This window comes from Athene cunicularia (assembly GCF_003259725.1).
Source record: "Athene cunicularia isolate RWA chromosome 15 unlocalized genomic scaffold, athCun1 chr15_part1, whole genome shotgun sequence".
NCBI lineage: Eukaryota > Metazoa > Chordata > Aves > Strigiformes > Strigidae > Athene > Athene cunicularia.
Genome location: NW_020799121.1, coordinates 1805505 through 1820306, shown reverse-complemented (window position 1 = coordinate 1820306; position 14802 = coordinate 1805505). Strand labels below are relative to the sequence as shown.

The following is a 14802-nucleotide window of genomic DNA, read 5'->3' as shown; positions in this document are numbered from 1 at the left end:
CCCGATGACCCTTCAACAATCCTAAATAGCAGATGACTTGCATAAATAAATGGATAAATAAATAAATAATGAGGTTTTTGATTTGCAGATGGCTGGGAGAGGCATGGCTGTGGGGATGAGAGCAGGGCAAAGGAACTGCCCCATCACACCAGCACCCAGCGCCTGCAAAGCAGCGCTCGGGGCACCCAGTGAAGCCATCCCAGTGCTGCTTCCCACCCTGGTGAGAAGTACGGTGAGGAGGAAAACCTGCCATGACAGGGAGCTGGATGGGCAGGGAGAGGTGTTGCTTGCCAAACCCCTTCCTCAGCCAAGAGCCAAGCAGAAAGAATGACTGGAAGAACCCAAAACAAGCCAGAAAGTCCACATTTTAGGAAAGCAAACAAGGGAAAAGTCTGAGGAGGGGAAGGTGGCAGAAAAACAGCCTGGAGATGGAGTTGGAGGAAGTTTCTAGCTGAGCAACAAGAGGCAAAGGGAGCTCCCCCTCCCCACAACAGCTCTTGGCATGCAAATCACTTCCAGCAGCTGCCACGGGTTTTCTGGGAGGATTTTGTTTAGGCTGGGAGCCACGCCTAGCTTGTAAAAGCTTCGATTCTTGTAGAATTAACTGGGGCACCGGTCTGAGACTGGGAAATACGGGTCAGGCTGTTTCTGTCCAGCCAGCAGCAACGCCCTGGATGAGCTCATCGACCCAAATCCACCCACTGAGTCCCACCACCAGCATCTCCTGGGAGAGGGCAAACCCCTCTCCTCAGGCTCCATGGGTTTGCACCAGCCCTGTCTGATCAGGGCCAGCTTCACCCATGACTCCACATCAGCTCAAAACCCTGAAAGCAGGAGAGGACTGAAAAGCAGCCTCCTGGCGTGAAATAAACACGGCTGGATTTACAAAGGAGCCCTTGGAAAAGTCACTCTCAAGTGACAGCCAGCCATCATCACCAGCCCAGGCAGCATGGAAAGGCTCGTGGCTTTTCCAAACGTCACTAGTCACCCTCCTGAACCCATGTTATTGCAATACAGGAGCATATCTGTTCGCATAAATCAATGTTCAGTATGACAGTGGTTTTATATATTTACAGACATACAAACTCAGGTTTCCAGTCTTATATTTTGCCAGAAGCACACACATATCTCTAAACACTGACGCAAGGCACCTGCACAAGGGCTGTGCTCACTGTGCAACACCTGACCGATGTCCTCCAGAGCATCAGTGCACCAGCAGACAGCCCAAGTTTCCCACAGTCACATCCTCTGCTTGGCATCAACCATCACCCACCCCATGGAACGAGGACCTGAGAGGGACACTTGGACTTACTTGCTGAGAAGGTGGCTTCAGTGTGGACAGGAGGGGTGGAGGGGAGGAAAGGCGGGTACCCCACAAAAAAGGAGCGCAGGGAGCGCTCCGAGAGGAGCGGGGAGCGCTGCGCGGGGATGTTCTCACAGCTCCCCACGCTGTTGTGGATCTTGAGGTTCAAGGGCTTGTTCTTCTTCTTGACTCTGGAAGGAATAAGGAGAGAAAAAATGGAGAGAAAAGTGACAAGGGGCAAGAAACCCAGGGGGAATTTTCTCACAGGTGGGGACGAGTGAGCGATGTACTGAGGGAGCGGTGGCACCTGCAGGCTGGCTGCTCATGTGGGGAGGTGCTGTGCCACCCTGTGAGCTGATGTGATAATTAAACCCATTTCCCTGCAAGAACTTTGAATCCCTCACCATCATTAATAATAGGCAATTTTCATTAAGGAACACATTGCATTCAAGAGCAATTCCTCTTGCAAAACCCAGCTGAAAAGAATTGGTTGGTCCAAAAGCCCCATCACCCCCAGCCTTGCTGGCCTTCCTGCACCCCCAACCAGCCCACCAGCCTTCCACATCACCCCTCAGTGCCCCAAACCAGGGGATTTCCCACACAAACCCGCCTGCGTGGACCTTGCTGATGGTTAGAAGGTGTGCTTGCTGTAATGTCTGAGTCCTTGAGCATCTTCTCACAAGACCCCAGGTAACTGCATTGTCCCATTTGGGGCCGGGAAGGCTGGATGTGCTGCTCTGCCCTTCTTAGCTCAGTCTGTCAGCATGGGGTAGGGCTTGCTCTCCAAGGCAGTCATCACACCGAGCTCATCTGTATCCTTAAACACCATCCATTACTACCAGCCCCACCTCAAATGGGGGAAACTGAGGCATGGAGGAACTATGGAGCAGATTCAAACTGCTTGCTACAGCACCTAAAATGGACTTAGGCACTCACAGTGCTGCTAAACTGGAGAGAAACTGTTAAACTTGACAGATGCTACTGTCTGTGCATCACGGCAGCGCTGGTCCCAGCTCTTTCCCACTGGGAGTGAGGCACTGGCACCCAGATAACCGTCACCCTGCAGCACTCAGCACCTGCTCCAATTTTGTCATTTAATGTCACCTACATCCATTTTAGGGGCCAAGCAGAGGAACTGAGTACAACTGAAGGGTGGACTGCAGTGGAGCGTGTCACCCAAGGCAAACGCTGTGAGCAGCCCCAAAAGAAATCCAGGGAACAACCCACTGAGGCACCGGACTGTGGTGCAGACAACTCTAAGCACTGGGAAATGTTCATCAGAAGCAGAATGCTGCAGATTAGGGGGGTACAAGACATCCACCTCTCACTTATCAGTACATTTTTCTGCCTGCACTGCACTGTGACAAGGACCAGCCCTCACTTCGGTGGCTCAGGTGGGCTCAAAGCAGCACACAGATCTGAGAGACTTGCAGCACAGACTGACACCGGCAGCTCTCAGGGGCTGGGCTGCAGGTTTCTGGCACTGCTAACTAAGCCTTACTGGCTCAGCCGCTCCCACTCCAGCCACACCACAATAGTGCAAGGTAGAGAGGAGCATCGTCTGCCCTGTCCCAAAGCAGCCTCTGGGAAAGGCAGCTCTGCCCTTTTGGAGATTTGGAGGATTTGGGGCAGAGATACCCTTATGAATGTGGAGCAGGCAGTGCGACAGCTCATGGTCATCAAGGACCCTCCAGCCCTCCCAGCAATGGAGCTCATGAACGGCTGGAGACAGTTTTCTTGCAGGTGACACAGTTAGCATTGATGCACAACTGAATTACAGACTTTAATTCAACCCGCTGCGTTCAGTTCTTGGTTATATTGTTAGAATTAGGTGAAAAACCAACGTGGGAGCAGAGAGGGAGGCGAGCAAATAGCAGCATCTATGTGACAGCAGCAGCTGAGCCTGTCCTGCCACAGCCCAGGAGGGAAACTCAGAGCATCTGGCCCCAAAACCAAACCAGAGCTGTGCAATGCCTGGCAGCACCGTGTGACACAGTGAGCCCTGTTGTAATGGAAATCAGGAGAGTATAAAACCAGGTGCTGTTCTCCCTCAAAACTTTCCTCTTTGTGCCCAACAGCTGCTTTATTGCACACACCTATACACCTATTCACAGGCACCGCGTCCTGCTTGGCTGCCATCGCTCCAGTACCATTGAGCAGAGATGCAGCCAAGCTCTGACACTCGCTCCAGTCCGCAGGTAAGCTATCTCCCACCACCCGGACCCAGCAACGCCCAGGGGCATCTGGCCCTGCCAGTCGGTAGGAAATGACCGTGCTGCGCTCACCAGCCCGCTTTAGCAGAAGAAAATTAAACCGCTGTCTAATAAGCTAATTGTTTCCTCGCACAGGAAAAGCTGCTGCTGCCTTTAGAGCGACTGTAATGACTTCTTTGGGTGCACTGGGTTTGGAGATGGGGCAGATGATTGCGTCTAGCCAGGTCCAACAGAACAACCCTCCTGGCTTGGAGGCCACGGGGCTCCGATGCGCCAACAGCCCCATGGCCGATGTTTGCCATGCCGCACCCTGCCAGGGGATCTAAGCTACCCCTGACCTAAATCCCAGTCCTTAAAGCATATCTGCAAAGCACCAAGGTGAGAAGCCTGGTGTCCCCCAGAGCAGGTCCAAGCCCTCTGTTGTTGCTGTTTGATCCCAACCCAATGCAGCGGCAAAACCACAGCATCTCCACCGAAGCCCCTGGCGCGGGCATGGCCCCAACTCCCTGCTAGCTCAGCCCCGGCACTCAGCCCAAAGTGCTTCCTGCAACGCAGTGATTAGCCACTAATCTCATTTTTTTCCACCCATAAATCAGTTCCAGACCAAATATTTACCGCGAGCATCATTTCCTCGCCAAGCAGAGCTGGTGACAGCTCTCATTATTAGGAAGGATGAGTGATTTTGGACAGAGAGATATTTTTCTCTCTCCCTGTTTCTTCAGGAAAAAAAAAAATTAATAAATACACACAAACATCATGATGCAACTGGGTGACCAGTGAGGGTTGGTTGCCTATCTCACTGGTGGCTTCAATCCCTCTCCCTGTCCCAAAGGAAGGGGAGCAGGGACCAAAGCCTGGAGAGGAGTAGGATGCTGCAGCATGAGCATCCTCACCCACGGCAAATGCCCCTCCTGCAGGGTGTCACAGGGACAGGGTATCTGCTGCAAGCACCCCAACATTGGCGACAGTGGTGTCCCAGCTGTTAGGGACCCCTGCAGCGTCCCTGGGGTGCTGGGAGACTGGTTTGGGGACTGAGAGAAAACCTGCACCTTTACCTCCCTGGGTGTCCACAAGCACTCAGTGCCCTGCCGAGCTCTGAGTCCTGCTCGAGCAGGCTGAGATGGCCCCTCGCCCCTCCATGGGAGCACAGCACCAGGGCAGGATGTGGCCACAGAGTCCCAGTGCCCATGGAGAGCCCAGGAGGAGCTGCAGGGCTGGGGCAAGGGGCTGCAGAGGCCATGGCTGTCCCCTTGCTGGCTTCCCCTGGTTTTGCCCCGACTGGCAGCCGGTGTCCCAGCACCATGCACAGCTGGGTGGTGCACCCAGGGGGCAAACCTCTGCCCATCCTCCAGCAACAGCAATGGGGAGAAGGCAGAAACAGCAGATATTCAGAAATATGGAGAATGACAAGTCCTGCAAGGTGCAGAGAGTGCCAACAATGAGCTGCAAAGACATCCCAAGAGGTGACGTGGTTCCTCTGCTTCTCTGCAGTGTTCTCTTGGCCACTCCAGTGTGGCCTTGAGGCCATGACCACCAATCTGAGGACAAGGCATCTGGAGTGCCACCAGGGCACAAAGCAAACCAAGTCCCATTTGGGGCTGCTTGTGCAAAAAGGGACAAATACCGCTCTTGCTGAATGGGCTTTGGAGCAAGGGTGCAGGATGAAGCCAGCCATGGGCACCACATAAAGAACTTGCTGCCATAGGGTGGTCACAGCCCACTCCTCACAGGCCTCCTACATCCACTCGTTTGCACTGTAGCATCCCAGAGTGAAACTGGGCTGGTTTCCCTTGGCCTTACACCAGCAGCACTCCCCCAGATGAGCATGGCAATTATTGTCCTGGTGGGGAGCATCTCCTTACCCATCAGGGCATCCTCCCCGGGGGCTTCTCAGAGGGCTCTGAGGGAGGCATTTTTGAGAATGCTATTTCATAGAATCATTTAGGTTCAAAAAGTCCCTTAAGATCGAGTCCAACTGTTCAGACCGCCCCATGCTCCTGCACCACCCATGCATGTCAACCCACATAAAGAGCACCCAGACAGGGACAATACGTCACGACCCCTCCCATAACCTACTGACACTCGGTTATACTCAAAAGATTGGGCTCTCAGAGGGACATACATTGACCGGTGACTGTGCCAGCCTGGTGTAGGATGCAGTCAGAGATGCACCAGACACTGCACCAACACTGCCTCCCTGTAAAAACCTTTCATTAGAGCACTAAGCTACTCCTAAATTAGGCTTTTTCTGCTCCAGGGGTGAAGGGTCACTTGCTTTTTGGGAAGTAAGTGGAGATAAGGGTGTTAATCCCCGGGGCAGAGGAGGCTATACCTCCTAACCACTGCCAGCCTCAACTTCCAACATCCAGGAGTGGTTTCACCCATCTCTGGCAAACATTTCCATTTTCCCCTCGTTTGCCCAAGCCAGCATCACATGAGGTGGGGAAAAAGCATGTGCTAAAAATACACCATGTTCATCCCAGTCTAAATCCCCCAACACAGCTCAGAGTCCCTGGACTCCCCACCCCCGGGGGTGGGAAAAGCCCCCTCCTCTGTGCCAGGCTCCACTGGGCATCACCCCCCTCTCAGGCTCCCAAATTTGACAAGGAGAGCAGAAGCAAAAAGGGGGATTTTTAAAAAAAAAAAAAAAAACAAAAACCAAGGAAGAACATCAGCTTAATTCAATTTTCCATAGAGATAAAGCCCCAAACCAGCAGCAGACAACCCCCCCACTCCTGGATGAGGGCCAGGCTGGGCCTCGCTGCTGGTGATCTCAGTCAAACAAGCCCCAGCCGGATCGGGAAGAACCAGCAAAGTCCAGCACACAATGCAATCGGGGCTCGCTTTGATGCTCAGGGGGGTGGGTGGGGGAGCTGTGTTTGGCCACACTAATCCCCCCATTAAACAGCATTTCAGACCTCTCCAGAAGCTGGCAAGTTCTCAGCTTCTTGGCGGGGTGTGTGTGTGTGTGGAGGGATGGAAAAGACAAACACTCCCCCTAAAACACCCCAGTGATTATACAGAAGCGACAGAAACGCTGATGGAGAAGCAAAGGCAGCAGAAGGGAAAGTGCAGCACAGCTCTGCAGAGCTGCGGGGCTGTGGAAGGGGCTATTTAGATGGTGGCGATACCTCCCAGCCCCCGGGAAGGGCCATTTTCCTCCAGTCACAGATGGACAACTACCGAAATGAGAGTTCAGCCCACGCCAGGGGAGGCTGCGAAACACCAGGCGAGGGGAACAGGATGCTAGTGACTTACCAGTTATTTTTTATTTTGACTTGAAAGGGTTTGTGGGGAGCAAAGAGGACCACACACAGTTCGCTTCTAGGCTTGAAGCTCCCCAAAATCTAGGAGACACCCTGGGGTGACTACGGCAAGCCCCTGACACCCCCAGGGATGGCAGGAAAAGTGCTACTGCAGGGACAAGAATTCCCTTCCCACCAGATTCAGAGCAGATCCCCGAATCTGAACATCCTGACTATTTCTTTTTGCACTCCAGAACCTCAGTTTCCCTCTCCATGCTCGTCCCAGCCCCATCTCCGTTGCAGGAGGGTGCAAAGCTGGGCAGACCCGGGGGCTCTGCAAGCACCGAGCACCCCTCCCTGCAGGACTGTCAGGCTCCCTGCCAGCAAGACGGGGCCAGACCCTGCCCTATGCAACCCTTGGCTCCCCAGACCTTTCCTGAGGTCAATGATTTTCAGCCTTTCTATACTGTGAGCCCCACAGCTGCTCCCAGACCTGCAGACCCTCCCCAGCATCCCTTAACCAGCTCCATTAACCTCTCACCATCCTCTAACCCTCTGCATGGCCCAAAACCCCCTCATTTTCATCCTTGCCTTTCCCATGCATTTTCTGGAGGGCACCAGACACAGTACCTCCCACCCAAGCCCCCCAAAACCAGAGTTCACAGGAGCATTGGGGCTCATTTCTGCCACAGGTTGACGTGGATGCTCAGGAAAGTCAGCACTGCTCCCTAGGAGCGATTCCATGCGCAGATAGGTAAATGCCAACTATTAGGGACATAATTTCATGCAAGAATTTGCTAAATATATGATGATGGTTTTCAAAAAAAAGAAAAAAAATTACAAAGCCCAGCTAGTTTGAAGCACTTAATGCAAATCCCTTTAGGTGTCAATCCAGTCTGAATGGCTCATCCCCGCCTGCTCTGTGGAATCAGTCAAACCCTTATCACCAGCTTTCGAAAAAAAATAGAGGGTTTCAACAGGCGGTGAAAAACACGAGCAGACACTCAGGACAAAGGGCCCGTCACTCCTTTCAGACCCATGGAGGCTCTACATGCATCGAAGCCCAGTGGGAGGGCAGGGATTGACAGGGGCTTACAGCATGAACCGGGATGCAGGAATGGTGTGGATGCTATAGGGTTCCCAACAGAAAGGTCCCCACCAAGGAGCTTTGCTGTGCAAAAGCACAGAGCAGCTGGGATGTCCCTGGGTGATCCACAAGCTGGAAGAGTGGGAATGGGCTGAGAAAATGAGCGCTTACCAGCAGTTGGACTATGAGGACGGGCATAGGAGGACCTATACGTTACAGGGAGGGGAGATGCAGTGGCCACAGGGCTGTCAGCCCCCCGATGCTCCCAGCATACGGCCCTGCCCAGGGCTACGGCTGACCCACAGCCACCCCAAAATGCATCCCAAACAGGACTCACCAACCGGTCCCCTGCACCCCAGCAGCACTTGCTTCTCCATGCCCACTTCTTAAACAAAAGATGGAAATCGAGTAAATAACTACCTGCTCTGCAGCATTTGTTGTCACTTGCCAATATTATTGTAATTAAAAAAGATTCAAAGTTTAAAATTTAGCCCAAACAGGTGAGTTGATCCTGCAGCTGACCGTGCCAGATTATATTTTATTCACCACTTTGCTCCTCTCCAGCACACTCCAATTTCAATGCAAGCGTTTCTTTTAAAGGCAGGGAAATAGGGTGAAGAAAAAAAAATCCTCTCATTGGCATTTCAGTTAGCTCTCCGCAAAGGATTAAAGATCGCTGCTGCCTGGCCTGAAGTGCACAGCCTCGGTCAGGATTCAGCCCAGAAGATTTATGGTCTTTTGACTGGCTTAATTGCACAATATTCTGTATTAAATCAGAGGAAGGAGAAGGTAAAGCGCTTCCCCTGCACCTCAGCAGCTGCGAGGCTCTGCCCATCCTCACTAGGCAGCCGCCTCCAGCCTGAGCAAGCAGCATCCATGTGCAATGACCAAAAATGGGGAAAGCCCACAAATTTACTCTTGCATTTTTTAATGCAAGAAGAGCTGCTAGTTCTGCTCCCTTCCTGTTGGGTTCTCATGTTGGCACATGACTGGCAAAACCCAACTTCTCTCTTCAGAGATTCCCAAAAAACCCCACAAAAATCCAGATGACTGCCCTGGCCAAGCAGCACGAGCATCCCCAAACCAACAGGCTCGGGGAGTTTGGACCAAAACGACCACAGTTGGAGCCATCATAGCCAGAAAAGGAGGCACCAGGTCACCTTTCATGCACAAGAATAAAAATACAGCATCCATGCCCGGTGCATCACACATCCTTCCCCATGCAGCAAGGACAGCACTGGCTGCTTTAGCTTTTTCAGGGTTCAAGGCAAACACAGAGGTAAAACCAATGGATTATTTGGACCTGTCTGAACAGATGAGATTTCTTCATTATACACCCAGATCTGAACAAGCTCTATGCAATACTAGCTTGATATTTAAAAAAAAAAATAGAGAATATCCACCAGATGCTACATTTATCCTCCTCATTACCGTAAGAGGCCACAAACCCCTCCTCCTCCGGCCAGAGGAAAAGCAGGTTCTTCATATCAAAGCCTCGACAGTTAAATATTTATCCAAGTGCCTGTCCCCACTTCCCTGGATGGCTGAATTTTAAGGTTCAGGTCTTACTGATCTATTATTCTCTTTTCGTAGCACAAAGCATAACTTTTTATTACAGCTGCAAATTAAAAAGCTGGGAAATTCTTTGAAGGGAGCTCGAGCCAAACAGGTTTTTTTTTCCCCTCCTGGGACTCGTGTGCCGACAAGACACTGCTGCAGGAGGGCAGCAGGAACGATGCTCAGAGCAGACGCAGGCTGCTGCGTGGAAGGAGCTTGAGGAGCTAATTGCCAGGATCCTGAAGCAGGTCCTGTTTCTCATTAAATCCCCTCTGTTTAATTCGTTTCCACCATTACGTTTCTTTGAGGGACACACAAGGGTGGTGGTGGATGAGTACCACCAGCTGTGGCCAATCACCGATGGTGAGTTTGAGTTTCCTTTTGCTGGAGCTATTTCCAAACCAGTTCAGCCCTGAGGTGTCCCTTGTTTGCACCCAGATGACTGGGTTTCTCCATCCCTAGACAATACAACCTCAGCCAGGCAGGCCAGTTCTGGGCACTTTTTTCCCCCCGCCAGATCACAGACTCATAGAACAGTTGGGGTTGGAAGGGACCTTTAAAGGTCATCTAATCCAACCCCTCTGCCATGAGCAGGGACATCTTCAACTAGATCAGGTTGCTTAGAGTCCCATCCAACCTGACCTTGAATGTTTCCATGGATGGGGCATCTACCACCTCTCTGGACAACCTGTCCTTGTGTTTTGGCACTCTCATTGTAATAAAATGTCTACCTTATATCAGGTCTGAATCTACCTTGTTTTAGTTTGAAACCATTACTCCTTGTCCTATCTCTAAAATGCCTGTCCCCATCTTTCCTACAGGCCCCCTTGAAGTACTGGAAGGTCTCCCTGAAGCCTTCTCTTCTCCAGGCTGAACACTCCCAACTCTCTCAGCCTGTCCTCACAGGAGAAGAATGGATGGGCTGAAGACCACAGAGCTCTCCATCAGTGTAAGACCCCATTTCCCAGCCACCATCATCTCCACACTTGCAAAATCCAACTAAGGAAAGGGATGTAATCAACTCAAGCACCTCCCTACACCACCTTCATTAATATAAGAAGAGTAACACATGACACAGCCCAGGCACCCATCTGTTTTCGAATGCAATTCTCAAAAAATTACACCACTGGAGGGAAAAGCATAGACTGCCCATGGCCAGAAAGCCCAGAGGTGGAGGTTCGTTACACTAACTACAGCTCTGCAAACCTTTCCTCTCAGAAGAGACTTGGGGCAATTTTTCTCTGTTATTTGCTTGCAGGCTGCCTCTGCATCTGAGGTTGCTGATGCATGGTGGACTTGGGCAGCTCTTTAATTGAAAGGGAGAAGTCAGAGCAGTTTCATGGCTTTTCAGGAAGCCTGCTCTCCCTGCCATCTTGGTTTTCATTTTGTTATTGCTAAGGAAGTCACTGGAGTGCTTGGCCAACCTAGTACCTGCTTGGGCACTGGGCTGACCACAGCAGTGGGTCAGCGGGGGCTTGTAGGATGGACTCACCAAACTCTTGGGCCACAGAGGACAGAGGAGCTGCTTCATGTCTTTCCTGCATAGCTACAGCTGGAAGAGAGAGTGGAGAAGAGCTCAAGCATGTCCTCCTGTCATAACCAACAGTGGTCAATCCATCTCCTGGTCACCACCTGGGGACGTTGCCCACAGCCTCTGCCCTTGCCTCCCCTCCCCTCCTGCGTGGACACCATGGAGGCAGCACATCAGGCAAAGGTGCTGGCAGCAGAAGAGGTGTGCCACCTCTCACCTCTGCCTCCCCTCCCCTCTGAGATGTTAATCCTTATCTAAATTCATAATCATGCTCTCGGCTTTCAAAGTGGCAAAAGGAGGCTCAAACTTCTCATTAAAGGACACAGTGAAAAGTTTCTCTTCCAAGCATGTTAAAGCTCCTGCTCCTTTTGATGGAATACCACAGCAGTAATTAACATTAATGACATACCTAAGGAGAATCACAGCCCAGAGCAGTGGGATAATTGCAGCAGAGAGCCAGTTTGTTACGGAGGCTACCCATCACTGTCAAGACACAGTGTGCAGACCATACTTTGAGAGATCTGGAGACAATCCAGGACCTGTGCAAAACTCCACAGCCCTGACTTGCCATCAAAGCCACCAAGATTAATCAGAAAGATTATTTGGAAACAAGGGGAGATGCTGCTCCTTTTGCTCTCCAAATTCCCACACTTCAATGCTCTCCCGCTTGCAGAAGTACCAGGCAGGTCTCTACATTTTCGGACACCGTACAGGATGAATAACACAACGCTGAAGATGCTGCATACGGATTATTTGCACATGTTGGTAGCGTCCCACTGCATCCACTTGCTCTGCAAACATCAATCTCTTGCTCATCCCCAGTGCCAAGAGTCTACCTGCTTTTCCAAGCCTGGGAAATGTCAGAGAAACACCAGGCACAAGAGCTATCTCGACGTTGCTCTTTCAAATCCAGCCCACGCGGAATATCAAATAATTGATCTACCTGGTAGAAGCGTTGATTGGAATTGATACAAGGGAAAAACATCATTATAAAGGTTGCAGAGCAGCAGAATAAATGGCCTATCACTTAGTAGCATTTAAGACCAGCTAAGATGATTAACTCTGAGGGACAGTCTAACCCGCAGGCGGCTTGGTGTGGTGGGGATGGTGGAAAAGACTCTGGTCTTAGGTTTCTGCAAATCTATGACTCAGTCTTTCACCTCTCTGCCTAGATGTCCCAAAGAGGAACCTACACTGGACTTGGCCAAGTGCCACAGGAAATACCCCATCCTCAGGGGTTTCTCTGTTACCTGGGATGGAGAAAAACACCCACAACAGAGAAAGTGTCAAGTTAGAGTTGGTTTAGAGTTGGAAACAATACAAGGGAAAAGAAAAAGAACAAAAAAAATAATACATGCTCTATCACCAGATCAGATGTGAACTTCACCTCTGACTTCATCCATCCAGGATATCCTCATCCTGATTCTGAGAACCAGAACCAAAAAACAGCCTCAGTGCCAATGAGGCTAAAGACAAAGAAGTCAACCGTCATAAGGCTTCAGATAAACAGACTTTTCCACCAGAACACCTAACCCTGTCTGCATCCACACCTTGAATGTGACGGCAACGATACAGGATAAGGAGATTTTGTTGAAACCTTACCCTAAATAAAGCTGGCTTGAGCTGGAGGAGCCTCATCCCAGCCCAAACCTGACCTAGGTACACCACAAAACAGCATGTCCTTTCCAGCAGCTGCTTCATGTTAGCCTTTGGGAGAGTTCAGCATTTCCTCCAGCACTCAGCTCTGCCAGGTCATGCTGCTTTAATTCACCATCGATATGCTCTGATCCTCCCTCCTCAGCTGCTTGCCGGAGGCTATTCTTTGAAGGCCATGGAGTTCATTAATTCAGTCAGACACCTGGGTGGCAAAAGAAACCACAACTGCAAAACGGATGAGATTCTGAATTCACCTCCCATTTGCATGGGGCTAAGGATGAAGACCACCCAACCACCACTCCGGGGCAGGACACCCCAGGGCACACCCCAGGCAGCCTCCAGAGGGCTATTTTATACAAACCCTTCCAAGGGTTAACACACGCTCTTGAGCTTGATCTTAACTAGCTTGACTTTTGTTCCCCAATTAATGTATTTTTAAGACCTTCCATTCAGAGTTTGTTTTTTTTCTGACTTCTTGCTGATGAATAATTATTAACTATCCATGAAAGATTTAAATGGCCCATAGAATTCATGAGGTATTAAATGGGCATTATATTATCAACCACTCTAAATGTTTTGTTTCCGTTTCAAGACCATTCATGAGATGTTTATGGATTGTGGATTTATGGAAGCCAGGGGATCTTTTTAGGAGTAATGTTCTGTACCCCAGAGTTACGGTCAACAGCTGGAGGCTCCGTGCAGGAAAATCTGAGGCTGTAATCTCAAAAAATTTAACCCCTGCTTCAGAAGGTCTTGGTATATAAAGACAACGGATTAAATGCTGGAAATTAATACCTGAAACACAAAATGCAAGCAAACCTATGAGCTGCCGTCAAGTGGTACATGGTGGCCTTGCTTCAGAGAGAACCCAGTCACTGCGACTGCTCTGCCAAATGCATGGTGGTGTTTTACTTTTGTATCTCCAGTGAGACAGAAAAAACTCTGGGGGCAGCCCTGCAGTGCCCCAACAGCTTCCATCCATCAATACCAGCTCACAGCTCATGGGGAGAGATCTTTTTGCTTTTGCCAAGGGCACCCCTGGCTCTCCAGAGCCCATTTCACCCCATCCAGAGATGGGGCATGCCAGGTTAGGAGATAAATCAGCCTGAGGGACACCTTCTTGGGAGGGTTTTGGATAGGTCCCACCAGAGGCAGTATGGGGGTAAACAGGGGTAAATCTAGACCCAAAATTGCCTCAGGAGATCCCACCCAGCTCTTGGGATCCCCAGCAGTGTCCCCAGACTATCAGCTCTCCAGGTCTAGCACCTGTTTCCATGCTGGGACATGACACAGGGAACAGAAAGCTGCAATCCAAAGCCAACAAAGAGCCCACTGGTACAACTAAAGCCAGAAGGGGCTGATCAGAGCAGGCTTGAAAACGTATTTCAGGGATGAGCTCCATTTCATGTTTGAGGTCAGGTGGAAACCTCCCTTCTGCAAAGAGCACAGAGAACTCAGATATTGCAGAAGTTATGATATTAAAAAAACAAACCAAACCAATAACACGCATGCATTGCATGGACACAGCCATAAAATAAGAATTAGCTGATAAAAGACCCAAAAAAGCTACGTTTTCTCTCTGCCAGGCAAAGTGTTAGCCACCACATCCAGCCCAATTTACAGCTAAAACTTCAGCATGCCTCTGCTAGAGAAAAAGGGAAAAAAGAAGAAGCTGCCTCTAATGCACTAATTACTATCCCAAAACACTAATGGGATTAGCAAGCAGGATTTAGTGGTTGCCTCCTGAAAAATCATTAAGTGCCATTAGAGAAAATTAACTTCCCCAGTTCTCCAAGCGGCCTTCAACAGCCTGGGTCCTCCCGCGTTGACACGACGAACCCCCAGTAGGATGTTAGCACAACAGAGCCCTGTTAATACTGTCTTTCTCTTTCCTTTATTAATTCACTAATCATGAATTAAAGTTGCCCAGCACTGCTGGGAAGGGGAGCACCAGAGATGCTGGGCAACTGGACATGGTCAGGCAGGGACTGAAGGAAGGCAGAGAGCGACGAAAGAAGAGGGGACGTGACCATGTTCATGCAAACCCTGTTTACAATTTCTTTCTCCACGCCCTGTCCTGTTCTTTCCCCTTGCAGGAAAGCCGAGGCATCCCATCCCTGGCTGGCTCAGGGAATCACTGGCCAAAGGGTTTGCTGGAGTAAGGTCCAGACACCCCTGTCCAAACCTCGCCCCAGATCCATGTCAGCATG

The 14802-nt window shown here is 50.6% G+C and overlaps 1 protein-coding gene across 1 annotated transcript in view; it reads right to left on the bottom strand.

The window, feature by feature from the left end:
* Nucleotides 1–14802, bottom strand: part of KSR2 (kinase suppressor of ras 2) — an 87971-nt gene that overhangs the window by 53453 nt on the left and 19716 nt on the right. The window contains exon 5 of the mRNA XM_026859908.1: nucleotides 1313–1494. Coding sequence (XP_026715709.1) covers nucleotides 1313–1494 — 182 coding nt within the window. The remainder of the gene's footprint in view (nucleotides 1–1312; nucleotides 1495–14802) is intronic.